The sequence below is a fragment of the Anoplopoma fimbria genome, chromosome 8, assembly GCF_027596085.1.
Source record: "Anoplopoma fimbria isolate UVic2021 breed Golden Eagle Sablefish chromosome 8, Afim_UVic_2022, whole genome shotgun sequence".
NCBI classification, from domain to species: domain Eukaryota; kingdom Metazoa; phylum Chordata; class Actinopteri; order Perciformes; family Anoplopomatidae; genus Anoplopoma; species Anoplopoma fimbria.
In genome coordinates, this window is record NC_072456.1 from 7,211,166 (window position 1) to 7,234,540 (window position 23,375).

At 39.9% G+C, this 23,375-nt stretch overlaps 2 protein-coding genes across 4 annotated transcripts in view; one reads left to right on the forward strand and one right to left on the reverse strand.

The window, feature by feature from the left end:
• The first annotated feature begins 1,622 nt into the window (after positions 1–1,622).
• On the forward strand, positions 1,623–10,323 carry irf4l (interferon regulatory factor 4 like). Of its 2 annotated transcripts, none has more exons than XM_054602253.1 (9): positions 1,623–1,695; positions 1,875–2,111; positions 2,845–3,031; positions 3,426–3,502; positions 4,195–4,333; positions 4,429–4,530; positions 5,706–6,083; positions 7,386–7,498; positions 9,084–10,323. In XM_054602253.1, exons 2-9 carry the CDS (start codon positions 1,914–1,916, stop codon positions 9,243–9,245), a joined length of 1,356 nt encoding a protein of 451 aa, XP_054458228.1. In that variant the 5' UTR covers positions 1,623–1,695; positions 1,875–1,913; the 3' UTR covers positions 9,246–10,323. The 2 variants fall into 2 exon arrangements, with proteins under 2 accessions (XP_054458228.1, XP_054458229.1); XM_054602254.1 differs by having other exon boundaries at positions 1,654–1,695; positions 1,912–2,111.
• Positions 10,324–14,008: 3,685 nt separating this feature from the next.
• Positions 14,009–23,375, reverse strand: part of exoc2 (exocyst complex component 2) — a 42,831-nt gene continuing 33,464 nt past the window's right edge. For both annotated transcript variants that reach the window (XM_054603229.1, XM_054603230.1), the window contains exons 17-28: positions 23,294–23,355; positions 22,858–22,938; positions 22,344–22,403; positions 21,630–21,685; positions 21,481–21,550; positions 19,701–19,817; positions 18,066–18,207; positions 16,284–16,339; positions 16,048–16,170; positions 15,765–15,826; positions 15,372–15,431; positions 14,009–15,291 (exon numbers count right to left, since the gene is read on the reverse strand). In XM_054603229.1, the coding sequence (XP_054459204.1) occupies positions 15,198–15,291; positions 15,372–15,431; positions 15,765–15,826; positions 16,048–16,170; positions 16,284–16,339; positions 18,066–18,207; positions 19,701–19,817; positions 21,481–21,550; positions 21,630–21,685; positions 22,344–22,403; positions 22,858–22,938; positions 23,294–23,355 (983 nt within the window). In that variant the 3' untranslated portion in view covers positions 14,009–15,197. The remainder of the gene's footprint in view (positions 15,292–15,371; positions 15,432–15,764; positions 15,827–16,047; positions 16,171–16,283; positions 16,340–18,065; positions 18,208–19,700; positions 19,818–21,480; positions 21,551–21,629; positions 21,686–22,343; positions 22,404–22,857; positions 22,939–23,293; positions 23,356–23,375) is intronic.

The following is a 23,375-nucleotide window of genomic DNA, read 5'->3' on the forward strand; positions in this document are numbered from 1 at the left end:
GGAGAAATGTTAAGATCCTTTACTTAAGTAAGTAGCCATATAGTGTTACAAGACAAGGTCCTAATGCATTCGTTAATGTGGGAATTTAGTGCAGTTTTTGTTGAGGTAGAAGTTTAACTTTTTTATATACTGTTGGGTAGTTCCATCTAAAAACAACCCATAATGTTTTATGACAAAGCTGTTAAATAAATGTAGTCCAGTAAAATGCACAATTTCCCTCTGAAATGGAATTAGGTATAAAGTAGTGGATTCATTTCTATTACTATAAATGAACATTTTTGTGATTTTTCTTAATGTTGGAGTTATTGTTATCAAACATTTATTCATTTTTGTTTGTTTTTGAGTAATTTTAGTTCTCTACCTCTGCTTCTCTATTATTATTTTATTTTATTTAACTTTTGTTTTCCGTTTGGGCTGCGTCTCTGCATTAAACATGCTTTACAAATGAAGTTATTATTACAACAAAACAACTAAATTGTTCTTGTGTGCAACACTTGAGTAAATGTATATTACGTATAGTTAAATCCCAGTATTGGAGAGCCAAAAGCCAAAAGGAAGTTGTAAAATAGTAACCAAGTACATTTTCTACTTTACTTAGGTACAATTTTTGAGGTAGCCTACTTTATACTATTTTATACTTCTCTACTTTTCAATGGCTACTTTGTATTCCACTACATTCATCTGACAGATATAGCTAATTACTCTACAGATTTAGATTGTATGTTAAAACCCTGCTGATTTGAATATAACGCTTAAATCATCCCAACAGTGTATTAGATAGTATGAATTAGCTCCCCTTGAACAGGTACAATATTAGCTGTGATGTTTCTTGTAGGTTAATGTGTCACTTATGCTGACTAAATAATGTGTTAGAATATCCTTTATTACAATACTGACAGTAGCCAATACTGCAAAATGAATACTTTTTACTTTTGGAAGGCTGTACATGAATATTTTTTATATTGTAAGTAAAGAAACGCTGATTGAGAGGGATAAAGTGAAGTTTTTTTTAATTGTCTTGCATTGCTTTTAGGAATATTATTAATATTTTATCCCATAAGTCTTCCTGTGCTCTAGGAACACCATTGTGCTAACTAAACAGGAATTTTTATTTCTGTGTAATAAATATTCTATACAAATATATCACAGTTTATAATAACCTTATCTGAAGGCTGTTCTTGTCTATACTTCTCAGCGCTATCATTCATCTCAAGTTCTATTTAATCTTCCAACGGCGACTCACTTTCTGCTGCAGGACAACAACTCTACACACTATACTTTTCGTAAAGCTTTTATCATTTCACAGAATTGTTTTCGTTTTGCGTCCCATGATTTTCCACGTGTGCGGGTGTGTGTGACACTTCTGACTGACGCCGGCAGGGTTTCCCCCCACCGGGTGTGTTACTGGAGATCTGCCGCTGTGTGCGCGTTGATAAGCTTCACAGGAGAGAGAGAGAGAGAGAGAGAGAGAGAGAGAGAGAGAGAGAGAGAGAGAGAGAGAGAGAGAGACATAGCGACACAGAGAGAGAGAGAGGGGAAGGCAGCAGGTGCGTCCTCCTCAGCATCCCCGTCTCTGCGTCTCCGCCCCCCCCCGCTGCTCGCTATAGGCTGGAGGATTTAAGCGGGTCCGCCGTAATGATGAGGGCTTTCTGAGACCGATTCATTTCAAAACTTGACGGGTTTCGAGTTTCACAGGTAAGATCAGCTCGATACGCCACAATCAGGACAAGTTATAGTCTAGCGTGGGAGATCGGGGGGAGGTTAACCTTTAGTGCGTTTTTGACTTGAACGTGGATCGACTCATCCCTCTATCTATCTATCTATCTCTCTCTCTATCTCTGCTAAACTTTGCACTTTACTTTCAAAACACGTAGCTCACGGTGGAGTTGTCGCGTCGTGTGTTTGGGACAGAGATGAACGCAGAGGTGGATTACGGAGGCTCCGGGAGCAGCGGGAACGGGAAGCTGCGCCAGTGGCTGATCGAGCAGGTGGAGTGCGGCAAATACCCCGGGCTGGTGTGGGAGAACGACGAGAAGAGCATCTTCAGGATACCGTGGAAACACGCAGGGAAACAGGACTACAACCGGGATGAGGATGCCGCTCTTTTCAAGGTAAGATACCCGCAGACTGCGCTTCTTTTTTTTTTTTTTTTTTTTTTTTTTTTTTTTTTTTTTTTTTCAGAATAAAAGTTATGAGTGTGTACAAAGCGGCAAAAAACCCATCCATCGCTTCAGAGGCTTTTAAAGTCTTTAAAGTGAAGTCAAGGTGGAACTATGAGAATGGGCTATTCTATTATATATATATATTATACTGCATATTAAACATTAAAAGTGTAAGTCAATCGTAAATATTGAGGCTACATGTCTTGTAAATGTCAATGCTGATGTTTTTAATATTAAGCACTATGCAATGTCGTTGTGTATGGAATGTGTAATATAAATAGGGCTGCAGCGGTTCTTTTCATTATAGATTGGTCTATTAAATGTCAGAAAATAGCCTTGTAAAATGTTCAAATATGACTTTTTTTTGGGTCCGAACAGTAATTCTAAACCAAAAAGATAACCAGTTACTTATGTGGAAAAACAGGACATCTTCACCTTAAGAGACAGAAATCGTTGCTTATAATTTTCTGTGGATGTAGTCAATTAATCGACTAATTGTTTTAGCTCTTTATATAAATAAACTTCCCTTCTCTTGGGAGCATGTCTACTGGCTCTGAAATACATGGTGGAGTTCAGTTATCCAACTGGTTGATTCATTTTTCTCAGGCCAAACTTTAGCAAGTTTGTTGGGTTTTTTTTCTCCATTTTTTTAAATTTGATTTGAACGGTGACCTGTCTGCAGGCCTGGGCGTTGTTCAAAGGCAAGTTTCGGGAGGGGATCGACAAGCCGGACCCGCCGACCTGGAAGACTCGCCTCCGCTGCGCGCTCAACAAGAGCAATGACTTCTCGGAGCTTGTGGAGAGAAGCCAGCTGGACATCTCAGACCCGTACAAAGTGTACCGCATCATCCCCGAGGGCGCCAAGAAAAGTAAGTCACACCTCAAGCACCTCACATATCGAACAATACAGCTTTTAAACTATTGTTTTTTTGGCACAATATGAGTTTAATGACAATGCAGCATACAGATGAGTCTTCAAGTTAACAAAGCTGGGTGAACTTTTTTTTTTTTTTTTTTGTTGATGTAGTCTTTTTGTTAGTTGCTGTTGGTTATATTAGACCTAGTTGGAAATTCTTTTCAGTGATTAATAAAGGTCACTGACTCCTCAGTGCAGTGATACATCTTTGAAGAGTCAAGAAGTCAAACCACCGGTGAAGGTCACACTGCATGATGTCAGCAGATGTGGATTTTTTTTTTTTTTTTTTTTTTAAATATGCAGAGTTCTGTATGTGCTTAAATTTGTCTTCTCTTTCTCGCATTCAGGACCCAGACAGGAGGACAGTCCTCTGAGTCCAATGAGCTACCAGGTGCACTCCCCCTATCCTGCCCTTCAGACCCAGGTGATTGTCATATACATGGAAATGAGTAGGCTTGTTAAGGAGAGAGAGAGAGAAAGAGAGAGAGAGTGGGGGAGTGGGGAGAAAGAGAGATAGAGAGTGTGAGCAGTGTTAGATGTGCAACAGAAACAGTGAATGAGCACATACCTTGCATGCATGAATTACCTCGGATGCACCAGATGCCACATCACAGGTTTATGAGTTGCATCCCAAAGTCTTACTGATGCACACTTCAAGTGCAGTAGGAAATGTTAAAAAGGACAAGCAAATCATCACACAGAAAGAGGACAGTGTCTTATTTGTCTGTTATAGAAAGTTTCAAGGATGTGACATTTTTGGTGATGCAAATCATTTAAAAACCATGTCAATAACAGATGACAATAAATACAATATTTTTTCATTTTAGTTTCATGTTAGTTAGTTAGTTAGTTAGTTAGTTAGTTAGTTAGTTAGTTAGTTAGTCAAGTTGTTGACCAGAGCTGTACTGCACACTGTCAGGAATGTATTCTGGTAGACAAATCATTTTAACTTATTTTAACTATTCTTCGTCTAAAAATAAAGTCAAATTAAAAATAAAAGATTTTTATCATCATGGTAACAATTTAAAAATGGAAGCTTGAGCATGCATGTGACCAGTACAATACAGTCAGATAAAGCAAATGTTTTGGCCGTTAATTGTTTGTGTCTGTCTGTAGATACCACAGTACGTGCCCACACCAGAGTGTGGCTGGAGAGATTTCTGTCAGGATCAGGCCTCCCTGCCTGAGCTGCCCTTCTCTCAGTGTCCCTGTCCCCCCCGCAGCCTGCCATGGCAGGGCCAGTCCATGGAGAACGGTACGGTACTCAGTATTCAATCATAAGCATTAGCATCCTAAGCGGTTCCTTTCTGAGCTTATGTTGAGCTCATGTCTGTGCCTTTGTTTGTGCAGGATATCAGCTCAGAGCCTCCATCTACTCGTACGGTCCTGCCGACAGTCAGCCCTCGCCTTTCACACTGGACGCCAGCATCAGATCAGCAGAGGCGCTCTCAGGTTAGCGCTGTCATTTCACTTTTATTCTCTAGAGGGGATGGGATGGAATACATCGATTGGCCTAGTGAGGGCGCCATAATTGAGGGTCAAAACTTTAACGATGTATGATTCTTACGTTTGTTATTTGATTTATTGTCACCGCTGGCATCAACTATCTGTTTTGATATCCACTCTACGCTACCTGCCCAGCACCAAAGCCTGGGATATGTGATGGACATGTGGTAGAAATGTGGTGGCTGTGTATTTGCCTGGCTGCCCCCTAGTGGCCGGACATGAATTAATGCAGCTTTAAGGAAACTTAAGAAACTACAATAAGTCTGATGGAGGCACTACACACTAGCTTGTGCTGGTGATGTGCTGGTTTAACTTCTGTGACATATTTTAGAAAACTGCCTTCTAGCAATTACAAACACTGACGAGACTGATGATTGCACTTTAATTGAAACTTAACATTTCATAGTTTGAAGTAAAATCTTGCAACACAGATCCTCCTAACCTCAAATGCGGAAAGTCCAAGTACTGAGAAGATTGCTCCATCCGTCTACTCTGTTTGCTCAGTTCACTGTTTACTGCGGCTGGCTGGAGAAAAACTACCCTCATTTGCATTTTCCCACAGAAAAATTAATTGTGATCTGAAAAAAAAAGTTTCCAACTTTCCAACCTCCATTTACAGCTTATACTGTATGTGACATTAACGCCTATTAATACCTTAAGAAATAAGTGGAAGCCCTTTCAGCTGGTTAATTTAACACGTTTAAGAGTAAAATACATAGTTACAGATCATCTGCCAGCGTCCATAAAATCTATATAGTTTGGTAGATACTGGAGTCATTACATAAAATCCCGGTTGAAATCCACTAAATACAGAAACTTGAACCAGCAAAGGTTCGGCCGGTTTCGTCGATTCATTTTCTGCCACTGACTAATTGATTATTCCTTTAATCATATTTATATTTATTTACAGGCAAGCATACAGAAGCTCACAGTGATTCAAGCTAAAATCTGAACCCTGATTGATGAATATGATGTGTACAAAGATCAGTGTCTGAAATATGTGACATCGCAGATACATTTACACAGACAACACTCCACACTGCTCAACACCTTTCAACACCGTCCTGACATGTGGAAAGAGTAACGTGACCTTTACCTTTGACCTCTTCTCCTCCAATCAGACTTCCGCCTGCATGTGTCTGTGTACTTCCGGGACACTCTGGTGAGGGAGGTGACCACCTCCAGTCCAGAGGGTTGCCACATCACTCCCTGCTCCCCAGAGGAGAAGCATTACCTGCCTCCTGGAGGTCCTGAGGTGGTCCCCCTGCCTGTGGACAGTCTCTCTGCCCAAAGGAGGACAGAGGAGTGTCCTCCGAGTCCCCCGTCCACCCTGGAGAGGGGAGTGTTACTGTGGATGGGCCCGGATGGACTCTATGCTCGAAGGCTGTGTCAAGGAAGAGTGTACTGGCAGGGAGGACTGTCCCAGTATGGAGACAAGCCCAACAAACTGGAGAGAGAGGTCACCTGTAAACTCCTCCACACACAGGACTACCTGACAGGTGAGACAGAAGAAAAGGGCTGCAACTCATTTTATAATCTTTTGATCAGGAGATTTTCTTTTTGTCTATGTTAAATGTCAAAAAGGCCATGGCAGTTTATATAACCCAAAAAGACATCTTCCATTCAAAAGTCCCAAAAATATATATTTTTTACAATATTAGAAATCAAGTATTCACATTTAAGAAGCTGGAATAAGCAAATGTTAAGCACGTTGGTTTTCAATAATAAAATGCTACTGATTATGTTGATTAGTTTTCTTCAAAATTAGCGCATGTTATAGAACTCCTCTCCAGCACACAAGGCACCAAATGATTTTGGCTACCCAGTTGTTGTTAAAACCCACTTGCTCATAATGACTTTCCGCCACTCTGAAAGTAGTTTCAGACACCTAAAAGACTCTTTTACCCATCTGAATGAAAAAATATTTCACATGTAGCACATAATACAAAAAAGAAGGAGATTTAACCCATTTCCCAAGTTGTGTCTGTAGCCAGTAGCCGGAAATGACACATGCACTTTTAGTAAAACACAAGCAAAATATGAAGACATTATTTTGTATTAAAAAATCTTAAAGAAACTGATCGTATAGATTGACGAAGGAGATATTCCTTTCTAGCTACTCACTTTGTCAGTACAAAGACCTGCAACTTGACAAACAGGTAACAATGTCATTTATAATGCAACAGATTAAATCATATTTGTTCTTGATGGTTGGAAGAGTCTTTATGAATTCTGGAAATACCTTCAGAAAAGGGGAAATTGTTGTTCATCAATCTTTCAAAGTTTATTTTCTGTAAAATCCTATTTGTAGCTCTGTGACTTGTATGTAATGGTCATACAGTACATAAGAGGCACACACTGGGGCTTAGGCTAAAATTACAGTTAGTCTTTGACAAAAACTCAAAAATCTCATTTACTGTAAATCGCTTTGGTTAAAAGCCATGTAATACCAAAACTTAAGACAAACAAATCCCCCCAAATGTCAATATCAATGTGAGTCAACCACGACAACTGTGGTATACAAACACTTTAAAGAAGCATTTGATGTTGAAGCGTCAGTCACATGACTTCTTCATAGCCACATCATCCCCACCCCCATACCAAGCCAGCTGTGTAAGAGACTGACAGCTAATTGTATTTGCATACATGGTGTGAGCAGGACTTTCCATTCGAATCACCCCAAAGGTCATGTCACTTCAAGAGAAATTCTCATGAATTCATTTGAATCTACCCATTCGTATGTATTTCAGATATCAAAGCTAATAATGGTGTGATCTCATCTATTGTTTCTTGACTTTCAGAGATCCAGAGTTACGGGCTCCACGGTCGGCCGCTTCCTCGTTTCCAGGTCCTTTTGAACTTTGGAGACGAGTGTCTGGACCTGCAGAGACAAAGACGGACCCTCACAGTCCAGGTGACTGTCCTCACTGTTATACTAGAGCTGCTCTTTAGTACTGTTAACCAAGTCCTGCCTCATTTCTCGTCATAGCACTACCAGGCACACTTTTTATACGTCATTTTTCACTTTTAAATGTGGTTTGAAAAGTAGGATTTGAAAGTTGAAACCTAGGATTGAAAGTCTGTAAGAATCTATTCATAGACATCATTTTTCAAAACCGTCGATTCAGTTTCTGTACGAGTCTTGCAGAGATCCAGCACTAGCCCGGTTCCAGACCTCTGAATCACAGCCCGCATTTGTGATTATTCTTTTCATCGATTTAAAATGAAAATAAAGGAATAATTAATTCTGATTATGAGGATAATTGAACACACTTCAATGGACTTTGGATGATGGGATTTCTGACTTCTTGTCAAGATCAGAAACACAGTGTTGTTCAGAGAAGACAAGCATCACTTTGGGATTCAGGATATGATGATGAGCATTTTTTGCGATGTTGCTTAATTTTATAAAAACAAAACACACAAAAGAATAGTGTAATCAAAATGTATCATCATGCCTCATAATGCAGATTTAAGAGTTGTTATTTCTGTAGGTGACTTACAACAAACACCATTCAACCACACAGTGCTTGTTGCCATTTCTGGGGCTATTTTCAGATGGCGCTTTTCTAGCAATACCACCTTTGAAGTTTGATTGGCTTCGTTGTTTTTCCAACCAACAAAGGACCAAATAAGTGTCTGATAAAAAATCTGAGATGTGGATTATTGGTTATTCAGTGGCCTGAACTGTTATTTAAGCTAGTATTTTTCACTATGTTAGAGCACACGATAGGTTTACCATCTATAGCTACCATTTCAGTTCTCCCCCTTAAAAAGCTGAAAGAGCAGATTTGAAGCACAGTGGAATCTCTGCTAAACGGCTGGACAGGTTCAGAAATGTTGACAAAACATTAACACAAGTAGTTTTCTCTGCCAGTTTGGATTTAATACAATAAATGAACAATCAAAACCAACACTGACAGTTCAGCCCCTGTTTAATAAGCATTAAATACCGACCGACGCATGAAGATAATGAGATAGCAGTGTTATTTTGATCGACTCTCAAATTTGCAGCCGTTTGGTCGCATTTTGTTTGGTCGAATTTGCATGCCCTGCTGTTAGTTTGTAATATATTTTTTTTGATAACTGATGACTGTATATTTAGATTGTATGGACCAAGTCCAGAGATGAGATGGGCATTTCAAGCAAAATTACTATTTATATAATACTAACTTAACTTAGTAACTTACATTTTTTTTATAATTTAATGACAATTCGAAAATCATGACCAATCCCAAACATAATGAGTTGCTGCCCCCTATTTGTTTGGAGCATTTGGTCAGTTCTTACATATTGCGTCTTCAAAGACTTCTCTTACAGACTTTCAATTGTTATATTTATTTTCAAATACTATGTTTTACTTCTCAAATGATATTTTGAATTTTGAAAACTTCTTATGTTTCCAATATTATTTTTTAAAGTGATCTAAGCTCATAGAAACTATCTATGGTGACAATTTAAAGCGTTTAACTAACCTGTCTGACCTTCCCGGGTCTCAGGTGGAGCCATTGTTCGCCAGGCAGCTCCTGTACTACGCCCAGCAGATGGGCGGCCACTTCTTCCGCAGCTACGAGCACCCGGGAGTCACGGACCACATAAACACCTCTGAGGATTACCAGAGGACCATCACACATCACCACAGCAGCAGTCTGCAGGAGTGATCTCCATACATTCAAGTGACTGTTGAAAACTTTAAGACGCAGCAGTGACCTTTGACACAGGGGACGAGATAACTGAGACAAAAGGACAAACGTGGACAGTGTTATACATGAAGATTATGGACATTTAGTGACAGTAACTGTTTGCCCTGTAGGACTCGATGTGTGTTTGTCGGTGTGTGTGGCTGGAACAAAAGTTGTGTTATTTCTTTCTCTCTTTACTATATTTTTGTGGCACCGTTTTTATGGCTCCATACTTACTATGCAAAGAAAACTGACAGCTTAGGCGATTGTACAGAAGAAAACTGTGATGTTGTAGACATTTTGGGAAATACTCATTCACTTTTTGATGTGTAAGATGAAAAGATTGATACCCCTCTGTAAACATGAAGCTGGAGCCAGCAGGCAGTTAGCTTAGCTTAGCACAAAGACTTGAAATAGGGGAAACTGCTAGCCTGGCTCTAAGTAAAGGTAACAAAATGTACCTCTACAGGCACCTCTATAGATCACAATTTAAAACGTTATAATTATTTTGTTTATTCTGTAGAAAGACTGGTGTGAAAACATCACATTTGCCATTGTATAGGGGTCATGAGTCAGACTGTTTCCTTTTAACACCTTTCTTCATCTGTAACATGTCATTTAGGAGCTTTGAAGGTGTGGGGAAGCAGTTTTTTTACCTCTGAAATTAGCCAGCTAGCTGTTTCACCCATTTGCAATCTTTATGCTAAACTAAGCTAATCGTTTGCTGCCAGTTGCTTTATATTTGTTGTACAGACGCGAGAGCGGTAATGAATTTTTCTTGTTTAACCCTTCTTCTAAATATGTTTATTGTTGCCGGGAGACACTATCACCACCATTTAAGTTATGAATGAAGTCTTGTGCCTGGCTATGTTTGTGTGAAAAACTCTCAGGGAGCTGGTTTTAGATAAGCTTTTTCAACTCAATTTTGAATTACAAGATATATTTTTTTAAATTTAAGTGTCGTATATCAAATCTGAGAAAGAGCTGGAGTGGACCTTTTAGCTTTTTTGCCTTGAAGGAACACATTTCTGTTGTAAAAAACAATAAATGGCTTAAGAGCAAAGAGTGACGACCTGTGTTCATAACTGCTTGAGCTCCTCGGGTAACGTCAGTGCTGTGTGTGCTGTCTCTGAACAGGAAGTGTGGTTCAGATGCAGGATGAGGCTGGTTAATCAAACACTTCGTTATCACAAACAAATGTGATGACATCAGGAGGGGAAGAGAGAGAAGAGAGGAAGAGGTTGGCCACGCTTTCCGCGCTGCACTGAAGAGAAAGTCTTCCTCACTTCAGCTCGGAGATTAGAGTCGCTTTCCACTTCCATGGAAAAGAATCACTAAAACCCACAAAAACATGTGTCACTGCCACCAAATAATGTACAGGAAGATCCTCATACGTCACCTGTTAACTGAAAACATGTTTTTGTAGAAAGTCAGATATTATAATTCATCCATTCAGAATTGATACCATTTTTTTAGCAATAATTTCCAAGTAAGAATATCAAAATGGTTAAACCAAGTTATCAAAATTATGCTTGAAATATTATACCAATATATTAGCCATTAGTTGGATGTCACAATACTGATACATTATTTTAAATAATTAATGCTTGACAGCAAATTATCATTATTTAGCAATCTATAAAACCATTTAATAAATAGTTTATAACAAACTATTATGAAGAACATTTGAGTTGCTATGAGCAACCTAAGTGGAGGCTGATGTATAACAAAGGAAGATATAGTGAAATACAGCTGTAGTAATTAAAGTTGTCTTGATAGGAGAAATCATAATTGTTATACATTTGCTATATCTGCTTATGACGACATATAGTGTGATATAAACCATTATTAAATGTTAATAAAATGCTTATAAAGCTGCAATGTGCAGGATTCAACCAGAATTTCATAATTTGAAAATTGAGCGAATATTATAAACAGCATGTGAAGAGCTAACAGTGTTGACGTTATGTCATAGGGGTCTGTGTATTAAGTTGTAGAGATATCTACTGAATTGAGCATGCTAACCAGCTAGCCCATCCTCGCTTGTTTTACTACTAGTACCGGCTCGAAGGATTTCAGTTTGTACGAATCTTGTGTATTCTTGCCCTGCTGTTAGTTAGTAGTGGGCTACTTTTGGGATTTTTATAACTTTACATTTAGATTGTGTGGACCCAGAAGAAGAGGGGAAATTGTTATGCCGATGACACCCAGCTGGTCTTGTCATTTCCTCCCGGTGACACCCAAGTGGAGGCACGCATTGCTGCGTGCTTGGCTGACATCTCGAGGTGGATGGCGACACACCACCTGAAGCTGAACCTGGACAAAACCGAGCTACTCTTCCTCCCGGGGAAGGGTTGCCCGCACCGAGACCTGTCCATCACCATTGATGATGCCGTGGTGACGCCAACTCGGACTGTGAGGAATCTGGGTGTGACCCTGGACGACCAACTGTCGTTCTCAGCCAACATTGCATCGGTCACACGCTCCTGCAGATTCCTCCTCTACAACATCAGGAGGATTCGCCCCTTCCTCACTGAGGAGACGGCGCAGGTGCTCATCCAGGCTCTGGTCATCTCCCGCCTGGACTACTGCAACTCACTACTTGCTGGAGCCCCGGCGTCGGCCATCAGACCTCTGGAGCTTGTCCAGAAAGCTGCAGCACGTCTGGTGTTCAATCGCCCCAAGTTCTCCCACACAACTTCCCTTCTCCGTTCCCTACACTGGCTCCCTGTAAGAGCTCGCATCCAGTTTAAGACTCTGGTGCTAGCCTACAGGGCAGTGAAAGGAACAGCTCCTTCCTATCTCCAGGCCTTGGTCAAGCCCTACACCCCCGCCCGACCACTTCGCTCTGCTGCCTCAGGGCGATTGGTTGCCCCGTCGCTCAGAGGTCCCTGCGGCCGATCCACCCGGTCACAGCTTCTTTCTGTCCTGGCCCCTCAGTGGTGGAATGAACTCCCCACTGACGTCAGGACAGCAGAGTCGCTGCCCATCTTTAGGCGCAGGCTGAAAACTCACCTCTTCAAGAAGTACTACCCGGAGCCTTCCTCGTAGCACTTATTGCACTCGTATTAGTTGCTGCACTTACTGTATTCGTATCAGTTCGCTGCACTTATTGAATTTGTATTTGTTTACTGCACTTATCCTATTCGTAGTAGTTTGTAGCACTTACTATATTCGGATTAGTCTGTTGCAATTATTGTTTTCATAGTAATCTGCCTCTGCACTATACTTTTGCTCTGGCTTATGCTTTGAGATGCTTGTTTAAGAAAGGAGATGCACTTATGACTTCTGGTGACTAGTAGTTCTCTTGAATACCTATGTTGAATACACTTCCTGTAAGTCGCTTTGGATAAAAGCGTCTGCTAAATGACTGTAATGTAAATGTAATGTAAAAATGATGCACCTATTCATTTGGAGCATGTGACCAGATTGTACAGATTACACCAACAGTATTTAATAAAAGAAATATGTAAAAAGGACAACCCCGTTAAATGCCACACATTACCAGTGTGAGTTTTGTGTATGTTTCTTGCTGATCTTGTTCACGTCTGCCATGTTTTTGTAAGTCCCGCTGTACGAATACAACGGTTTGAAAAACAAATAACAGTCAAGGTGAGCTCAATATAAATTTCCTCTGATGTGTCAAATTTCTCCATTCCTTTCAATTACCCACTCACGACGAAGAAAAGTCAGATCAATGTATAAATGTGTTTTGCAGGTTTCGCCATCTCGTCTCCTGAATGGAACAAAGTACTGGTGAATATAAAATGAAATAAATAAAAAAAACTCCCCCTTCTCACCTCTGTTACTGTAAACAGAGAGCGGATAAGGGTTTAGGCTTTGAACTTCATTTGTGAATGAATCCGTGGGAGTGCAGAGAGCTAAGTTTAGACCTCAGAGAATCAAAACAACTCCTGCCTGCACTGCATGGCTTTCCCCTGAACATAGATGGGAAACCAAGATACAGAAAAAAGTCTGAGGGGTGTGACGTCGACAATAACAGAAAGTTGTAGTCTAAAGGTAACTCAAATGCAAAGGTGGAGCTTGTACATTCAAAAGTAAACATTAAATAGGTCAACTCCTACTACAACACACCTTGTCCTACAATAACCTCATGTCTGTCAAACTTTCATGTGTGAGATGCGGGCGTGTTGCTGTCTGTCTCCTCTGCCTGAATGACTAGACCCACCACAACCCTACTGCTCGCTTTGTAAGTCCCTACACCCACCACTATAATCACACTTTCTGCATATCGCCATCTCTCTCTGGGACCCATTACAGCCTGTTCTGTTCTGTTTGCTGCCCTGAATAACGGCCTTTGCTGTACCCCACCCAGAACACGCCCTGTGCTCTCCTCCCAGAGAACTAGACGTTGACGTTGCCTGACAACATGAGTGAACTGGTGAGCTGGAGCTCCACAAATGAATGGCTTCAACCCGCTAACGCTTGAACCGTGGTGCGCACACACCAACTGTCTGCAACTATGCAGTATATGCAAAACGGTGTGACATATGGATCTGTGTGTGTAAAGAGGAGATAAGTGATAATTTTGTATATGCTTCACTGGGTTGGCCACAATGTCATTTACACCTTCCGGTTTGTACAAAGATGTACATACAGAGAGTATTTGTACATGCAGGTTATACTTTTTTTGCTCCTTGGCACTAGAGATGTTTTGCTGAACTGCATACTGGCATGTGGATGAATGACAAGAAAGTTGGACAACATGGTATTTATTCTGTAAATATCACAATATAACGGAATTCAACACAGGAACACCACAAATTATGCCTTTAAATTTCTATTGAGTTAAATTTCCTTGACATGAATGATATTTAATTTTACAATGGATTAATTTTAGGCCGGGCAATGTAATGTGTCACAACCATAAATCATTTGTAGTGCACCATCTTCAGTAATATAGTAAAAAAGGAAGACATTAATGCAAACATGTTGAAATTGTAATGATAACCAAAAGAGCACAGAATGTACTGGAACAATGTGAGACTATATGTCTTTGTCGAATAGTTGGTTGTTCTGGTCTTAGTTGACCACCATTTCTTTAGTTAAGTAGTTGTTTTTAATGCTTTTTTCATGCTGAATATCTAATTTACAAGAATCTCAATAACCCATCTCTGGTAAACACAAGATTTAAATTGGTGATTTTGTGTGATTCTTTGTGGAGAAATTCAGCTTTACAGATCTGTAGATTACATCAAACAATAATTTATTTAAAAAAAATGTATTCTTAGTTGCTCAGTAACAGCCCTAGTATATTTTGCCCCTCACACATCCCTACCTATATGGCTACTGAAAACAAAGTATAAGAACTCCAACCATTTATTTAAAGTGCAGCAAGTCTCAGAAAGTCTTGCTCAAATATGAACTGTGAAACTCAACATTAAAGCCAAAACATACTGTAAGAACTGGAAAGTGCTCAGAACAATGACAAGCCTTGACACTTAAGTCAAGTAAGTTTGTTCTCTTACTTTATTGGGCAGTAGAGATGGCACAGTACAAAGCATCAACACCAACTTTAAACCTTGATTAGGACAAATATTTCAGTCTGAGACAGTAGAGTCCATCCCTGTTACAGCCTACATCCCACTTCTGACCCAGAACTTTTTGGAAACAAGCCACTGGCAATGCTGCTTGTCATCTACATGAGTGGCCGTGATTAGCATAACCAACATGGCTGGGACTGTCCTAGACAGTAACAAGTTAAATCAACTCATTTTGTGTTTCGTTGAGATTAGATGAACAGAGATTGGTGTCAAATCTGGTGAAGCAGAAGTCGAAAGTGACACTGAAAAAAGCGATGCATTGACAAGCGAGGTGATAAATGAAAAGACATGGTTAGTGTTCATTAGCTTATTGCACATAGATAAGAGACAAAGAGTGCATTATAGTAGTAGATAGAGTGGGTTGAGTTTATCTCTTAACAGGCTGGATGCAGCAGGGCTGGAAGCAGGTGAGCTGTAGCTGCATGCTGCTCTTAAATTTGTTCAACAACTCTTCCAACAACCTGGCGGAAAGAAAACACAATTTGTGTGAATACCGAAAGTAAAAAGATACATTTATTTTGGTAGCCAGAATGACACTCACTTCTTATCGGCTCCGCTGTGGAGCTGTGGAAGGGCATCCAGAGCCAGTTTGAAGCTGGCACTACAAAAGAAATGCTTTGTTAAACAAAACATTTATTAAAACAGGAAAACAGAAAATACAGTTCAGAAGTTAAGGCGTGCACGCTAACCTCCACACATGAACACATACATGTATGCGCCCACATGCACAGGGGCACACCACATTGCGTGCACACAGCAGAACCAGATTACTTTCACTTCCTTTCCAGAACCCACCAAGTAACATAAATAGGGATTGTAGAGAGGGATGTGCGACTGCTAAGATTTATGTTTGTGACATTCGCTACCATAAATCACTGGGCACATATGGGAGTTCCCGTCTGTGCCACTGCGTGAGTGTGGGTGCTGCTCTTACCTGCTTTCAGAGTTTAGGTATGGGGCTATGGCGTCTCTCAGAGCGCAGAGTTCAAGACGAGCCTGAGGACAATTGGGGGGGGAGAGTGTTATGGGCAACAGAGCAGATGAAAATCAAATGAACAAGTTCAACTGTCAGCAGTTTGCAGCTTAAACTGAATCATGGCATTATCAGAAACGACAGGTGAATCCCCCAACAAGTGTGAGGGTCGACTTATGAGTCAGGGGTCTTATTATGAGTGATTAACTGCTCTATAAATGTGTGAGTGCGTGTCAGTGACTACCTGCAGGGCTCCATTTTTGCTGAAGGAGGACACGCATTGCATAAGGCGACACATCTCGTCCGCAACTGACTCAACGATCTTTGACAAAACCCGAGGCACCAGGTCCTTAGACACCGTGAAGACCTGGTACAGCCAAAGATGATGAGAAACGCATTAGACAGATGGTGAGGAGACAAAAAAAAAACACCTGGTAAATGCAAAGTTTAATAAAGGTTAGTGTGTAGGTGTTTTTGTACCTCAGCATGAACTGTGATGATGTTGACCAGCGCTTCCTTCAGGTAATTTCTGACACCTGAGGGAGAAGAAGGCACAACGTTAATAAAAATCCAGATACACGGGAAAATGAGACGCTGAGATAGCTAAACAAATAGTACTTCAAAGTTTCTCCCACCATGCATATAAACCACATTTTTAACAGAGAACTAGAAATAACAGAAAGCGTGTGGAGCTACAGGCAGGTGGGAGTTAAGTGCAACATTCACCTGCTGCAGTGTTGGATCATTTCACATGTGAATGTGAAACAGGAGAGTGGCGTATCCAGCGCTTCATTAGCTGCCCATGTGTTTGGCTCTTTAAGGAGGATTTCTAGCTGTGCGTTAGCGGTGTAACTTCTGTTGTTATGCAAATGGCCTTTTTTTTTTTTTTTTTTTTTTTTTTTAGGCGAATGGATCACATAACTAAAGAAAGGATATCAAAGGAAGTACCAGAACTCGGGAGTTGTATTGGCACTAGTATAGAAAATTTGCATAAGGGACTTTTTTATAGCCATGTCAAAACCACTAGAAGAACTAGTCTTGATTAATCATGATTAATCATGATGAATATCTCATCCAGGGAGAATAAAAGTAGTTCACACTGAAGGTCATTTATGCAAAGGTTTTATACTTTAGGGCTTAAGGGGTATGTTGTCAAGGTTTATTTAACTATTAAGCAATCTAGTACAATCTATACGGCATATACAACAGTAAATGGTTAATGTGGTGTGAGTGGCTGTGCAGTGAAATCTTCATATCTTTCATGTTTTAATAATATATTTTGGAAACCAACGTCATTTGTGCTAAAAAAACATTTAAAAGCGAGAGGGTTTCCTTATTCATTGGTCTTTAATGGTTCATGATTTGTTTGACTCTAAAAAGAATATTAAGAAGTGTCACCAAAAGATCAAAATCATTGAAATACAAGAAGCTGGAGGTGTTTTAATTTTTTACTTGAGATTGTTCTAGACAGGAGAGACCATAGTTAATATAAAATCTAAAGAAACAAGAAACAACCAGAGGTAACAAAAGACTGAAAGTACGGAAACTGAATTTTTAATGCCTTGCAGCACCCACACACCATCATGAGTCCCACACAAAAAGTGCAACAAGTGAAAGTATCATATCCTAGAACTGTGGTTTACTGTCCAAAATGTTCCTCTTTCACATGCAGCCCAAACACACCGACTCCCACCGGCAGGAACATACCAGAGTCAGGCCCGACTTTCGATCAACATTGCCTTTTAATACTGTTTTAAAACCAGGTGATGAGGTGCTGCCCATCTGAAAATGCACCGAGGGCTCTAACAAGCACTCTGACATGTTGCCTCACATCCTGTGTTAAGGTAAACCACATATACGCATTTAAGTTTCACCTGGGTTTGGTGAATCTGGTGTACAAAAAGTCAAACTAAACTCATGTGCACAAAGATAGCTGCACACCCACAGCTAAACACAAAGGCCTTTTAGGGGGACCAATAAAGTGATCTCAGGGGTGTTTACAGTAAGCCATCAGAGAGCAGTACTTTACACATGACACATTGAGAACCACAACAACACAGATAAGACTAGAGAAGTCAAAGTTCTCATGCCACAGGACTGTTAGGAGCTAATTTCTGATGTTACCGTGGTCAGTTAGTGGTTGGCCGTGGGTGATTTCCACCGTTGTCTCAGACACACGAGCCAGGTTTTGACATTGTGACACACAAGGTACAGAGGGAGGACTTTTGGCTGAGCTTCCAGTGAGGCTTTGCGTTACGGTACCTGTAGGTGTCTGGCAGTCTCTCCAATCAAAGTACCCAGCGTAGATGCCGGGCTCCAGAGAGCCTGCGATCGGGTCGGCTCGCTTCTCGATGTAGGCCTCAAAGAGTTTTCTATCCAGCTCTCTTACAGCGTCCACACTCACCTGGGTCGTGAAGGACACATAGTGTTGCAACAACAAAATGGAGAAATACTTGCAGTACATAATATATATTTTTTATTGTCACTTCTAAATCTAAGTAGAATGTGATACTGTACCAATAAAAATCTATCAACCAATGAATACACATAATCCATCTCCCTCTGCTTATCATTGTGTAGCTTTATGGTCTTTCTTTAGTTGTGGTCCTCAAATGTGTGAAACACATTTGTAAAACAAAAACTTTTGTTTTAATTTATTTAATTAACACTATTTATTTGGACCAAATTTTGTCGTGATAAATAAATTATAATATTGAATTATCGCCAAGACCTGTGGGTGCATATGCAATATACAGTGGGTACTCAGACCCCTTTAAATTTTTCATTTTGTTTCATTGCAGCCATTTGCTAAAATTTCATTTTTTTTTGCTCGCATTAATGTACACTCCGCAACCCATCTTGACAGAAAAAAACAGAAATGTAGAAATTTTTGCAAATTTATTAAAAAAGAAAAACTGAAATATCACATGGTCATAAGTATTCAGACCCTTTGCTGTGACACTCATATTTAACTCACATGCTGTCCATTTCTTCTGATCCTCCTTGAGATGGTTCTACTCCTTCATTGGAGTCCAGTTGTGTTTAATTAAACTGATTGGACTTGATTAGGAAAGGCACACACCTGTTATATAAGACCTTACAGCTCACAGTGCATGTCAGAACAAATGAGAATCATGAGGTCGAAGGAACTGCCCAAGGAGCTCAGAGACAGAATTGTGGCAAGGCACAGATCTGGCCAAGGTTACAAAATAATTAACTTTTTCGATTTTAGCAAATGGCTGCAATGAAACAAAGGGTGAAAAATTTAAAGTGGTCTGAATACTTTCCGTACCCACTGTATATATCCTGTTTGCAACATTTTACAGGTATAAGGTTTTTCAGAATTGAACTGTCTTCCAATGTTTATGGTACAGCAGTGCCAGACAGCGGGTAGCTGTGTGGTAGATGCATAATGGGGGAATTTTGATTTCTCAAAGTTCTATTAACTAATATATGAAGATTCAAATCTAGACAAACTGCCACCATATCATACGTCTTCTAAACACCAACAACACAGGAAAATTGAAAGTCTGAATCGATCTTTCAAAGAAAATGATGTTAACCCTTTTTTACTGGAAAGCTAACCGATTACTTCTTTGCTTTGTGAATCAGCCATTAGTCATTGTGAGGGTGTGTGTGTGTGTGTGTGTGTGTGTGTGTGTGTGTGTGTGTGTGTGTGTGTGTGTGTGTGTGTGTGTGTGTGTGAAGAAGAGAAAAGAGTGAAAATGTGGAACTGAGCTTCCAAGACAATGACCTTTACTTTTTTAAAAGAAAAGAGTCATATCTACAGCATGTCTCTGCTCAACTTTTATGTTAATGTAACACAACAGACTTCTAACCAGCAATATGAGTCAGAGTGGAGAACTCGTTTGGTTTAAACTTGAGTGTTAAACTGACCCGTGTGATCTTCTCGGTGCCCGTGAGGCAGTGTTTCTCAAAGTGATTGGCCAGGTTCAGGAAGGTGCGTCTCTCCAGGTATTGGCAGTTACTGAGGATGATCAGTAGACGCTGCTCCTATAAAAGAAAACTTGTTTAAACTGGTATACTTACAAGGACGTTCATAGATGTAATGCATTTCCTAGCCTCTGACCTTAATCATCACAACTACATGCCTAATCCCAAAATTTAACCTAGGTGTGACCTTAACCCTTACACAAAGTACTAACCCTCGAACAGCCCTTTGAAGTATTAAGGACAAAAAATTAGTGTCCTAATTTTCCTAAAATGTCTTCAATTTCAAACATGTACTAACTTCTTCCCCACTCTTTACTTTCTAAAAATGTCCTCTGTTGTCTTAGTGTCCTTAGCTTACTTAATTGTCCTTACATTACATTACATTACATTACAGTCATTTAGCAGACGCTTTTATCCAAAGCGACTTACAATCAGTAGTATATTACATATCATTCACCCATTCACACACTGATGACAGGCTACCATGCAAGGTGCCACCATCAGACTCTAACTAACATTCATGCAACATCCAGTCCACACCGATGGCAAGCCTTCGGGAGCAACTTGGGGTTAAGTGTCTTGCCCAAGGACACATCGACTGCTGAAGCCGGGTATCGAACCACCGACCTTCTGATTGGAGAACTACCTTACTCTCCACTTCGCCATAGCCGTCCTTGTGCAATACAACATTTATAATAATTTCTGTCTGTATATATATTTTTACTGTGGATCTCTACTGTTCTTACTGTTTTTATTGCTCATTTGCTTATTTATAATACTTATTTTGATCTTGTGTTTTTTATTTTTATTTTTATTTACTATGTCTCTTGTTTTGCACTATCCCCTTTGCTGCTGTAATCCTGTAAATTTCCCTGCTGCGGGACTAATAAAGGATTATCTTATCTTATCTTATCTTCTGCAAAAATCTTCTCTAATTTTTTCTCTAATTTCCCTTTAAATCCCTAATCTCCTCATTTTCCTTGAATGTCTTTGCTTTCCAAAAATGTCTTCATGTTGCTGAAATGTTCTCAAATTCAAGGTCTTAGACTGAAATCGGTATTCAAAAACAAATACAGACAATAGCACAAACACACAATAATGCATACAAATGATTGCACACAAACACTGACAGGGGGGATGATGACCGAATGGTTTGCCTAAATTTTGACAAAGACAAATAATGTTGTCACACCAGTGGGTGGTTTTAACCTAATATTTAGCTAGTAATGGCAGCCAGGTACTGTCATCGTTTGTATGTGGTGGTTTCTAGTTTGCCAACATGCCAAACAAACACTAGTTTTCATATCAAGAGTTGTCACCAGTCTTGATTCTGGTCAGCTGCGCTCAATTGAGTCTAGCTGCCTAACCCCTGCTACACATATCTAGGCTGGGGAACCCCGACCTTGCTCCATTACCCTTTACCAGAAGCACTCTACGCCATGCTCTTACTCTTCCTCCTCCACCTCCTCCCCTGCACTTAACCCCCTTTACTAACATCTCAAACAAGTTACAGGAAATGAGGACGTATCTTGCTTCTTGTCCACAACCAGGAAACAGCCTGATAACATTTCGTGGTTTGAATGAGTGAGACACACGTTTGGACTGTTGTGTAAAGGAGAGTGCCCACGCTTCGGTGACGCTACCAGATGTGGGCTTTCAGGTGTATAAACCCCAAACAGTTTGAAAGGAAATAATATAGGAAATAAAAAAACATCACGCTTACAGATGTTGGACTGAAGCCCTCGTGAACTCCAGTAAACCGGTCTGGAGAGGACAAGTCCACTGAGATGTTGCTGCACACACAGGAGGAATGTGTTGTCAGAGTCAAACATACTATAATCAAAGATATGAAAAAGTCTTTCAAATACTTACCGAGATGTATCAATGTCAGTTTTAGTGCTCAGCTGCTCCAAACAGTTTATGAAAACCTGTGTTGAACACATGAACAAACTAGTCAGGCATGGTGTAAAAAAACCAAATGCCATACTCATATCTTACTCTACATAATGAACTCGCTGAGTTTACGACAGAGTTGGATCTTAGGTACACAAACACAAGGTGGCCGGTTCAGTGGATGTGTATATGGTGCAATAGTTGTGCATTTAGCTTTCAGATGCCGCCAATAAAGTGCAAAAACACAAGTCTTTGAAGTTCACTGCATGTCTCACACTGTGAGATTGTGCAAATAAAATCTCAGTTGTAATCTGTGTCAGACTGAATTATATCAGTTTACTCTACAATGCTCTATGATGTAAAACGAAATACAGTAATAAACTAAAGCTGCAGGCATATTTTTTAAATGTTGTAAAACAGTCACATTGCAAGACTTTGGTCCTATGTCTTGGGACGTTTCATCATTTTGACACAGCCTGTCTTTGGTTGTCAAAGATTTAAATCGGACAAAATGGAATAAAGGTTATGCTGAATAACAGTCATTTTAAAGGGATCCTGCTTCCCTTGCGAGTTGTTATACTTGTTTTTTACACAGTCTATTTTACTTACTGATCTCTGTGCTTTTTGTGTGTCGGTCAAACATCCACAATAGAACCATAACTGTCATTTTGGCTGCAGGCTGACAGATCTTACCTTCATGATGTTCACACTGAGCTCTGTGGCCTGGTCCTGGACCTGGTCTAACTGCAGCACCTGAAGAAAAGACAGTGACACACTTGAGAATAGTCCTACTATCCGATTCAAGTTACTAAACAGCAGATATTGTGTTACTCTATGTTTTGTGTGAGCAATTCACTAAACACTCTCAGGGTTAATTTGCAGTGAACATGTTCTTAACCACAGATGCAACAGTTGGGACTGCAGAGAATAAGATTGGATTACACATTATGTTATTGTTTAGTTCAGATATTTATCCTCTGTTTTGACCCATCCAAAGACTAGCAGTGTGCAGAAGCGGTGTAGCACCCACAAGTGTGTTAAAAACAAATGTCTCTGACTGGCCAAACAGATTGCATTGATGCACCAAAAACAGTGTCAATGGCAACCAATACATTAACTGAGGAGGCTAAAGTAGTGGTTATAATTATCATAAGACTACTTCTCATTCTACTTAAGTGTATGTGCATTGATGATTGCAGCTAATTACATTTATTTCTCCAGGTTTGATCTCCATAGGCTCTTTGAGTGACTGCAGCATCTGGACCATGCACTGTTCAAACTGTGAAGGCTGCAAAAAACATGAGAAAGAGAGCACATAGATTACAAAAAAATATATTTTATGAAAATAGGTTACAATTGTTATTGGCATCGTCAGCAGGGATACCAACACATTATGGGTTAAGAAAGTGACAAACAAAAAAATTCAACGGGAATGATTTACTTTACAAAAATACACACAAATGTTACTGAAAGACTATTTATATCTTGTTTTTGAACAGAAAATAGACTACAGTAAATACAAGTGGTATAGATATTGGTGTGTATCTTTGAGTGGTATCTGACATGTGAAACTTTGTTGGAGTATGTCTTTCATTTCTTTATCATGATATGAAAAACTGCTTGATGCGTTAGGACATCCTCACCAGGCTGGTGATTCCCTCATTATCCACGACCCAGTCCTCCTTCTCAGCGAGCCCCTTAACATCTGAGTGTACAAAAAGCACA

Excerpts from the sequence above, each read along its gene's own strand:
- irf4l (XM_054602253.1), top strand. The coding sequence starts at position 1,914 with ATGAACGCAGAGGTGGATTACGGAGGCTCCGGGAGCAGCGGGAACGGG. Across the intron at positions 2,112-2,844 it reads AGGATGCCGCTCTTTTCAAG|GCCTGGGCGTTGTTCAAAGG; the intron begins GTAAGATACCCG and ends ACCTGTCTGCAG. Across the intron at positions 4,531-5,705 it reads ATCAGCAGAGGCGCTCTCAG|ACTTCCGCCTGCATGTGTCT; the intron begins GTTAGCGCTGTC and ends TCCTCCAATCAG.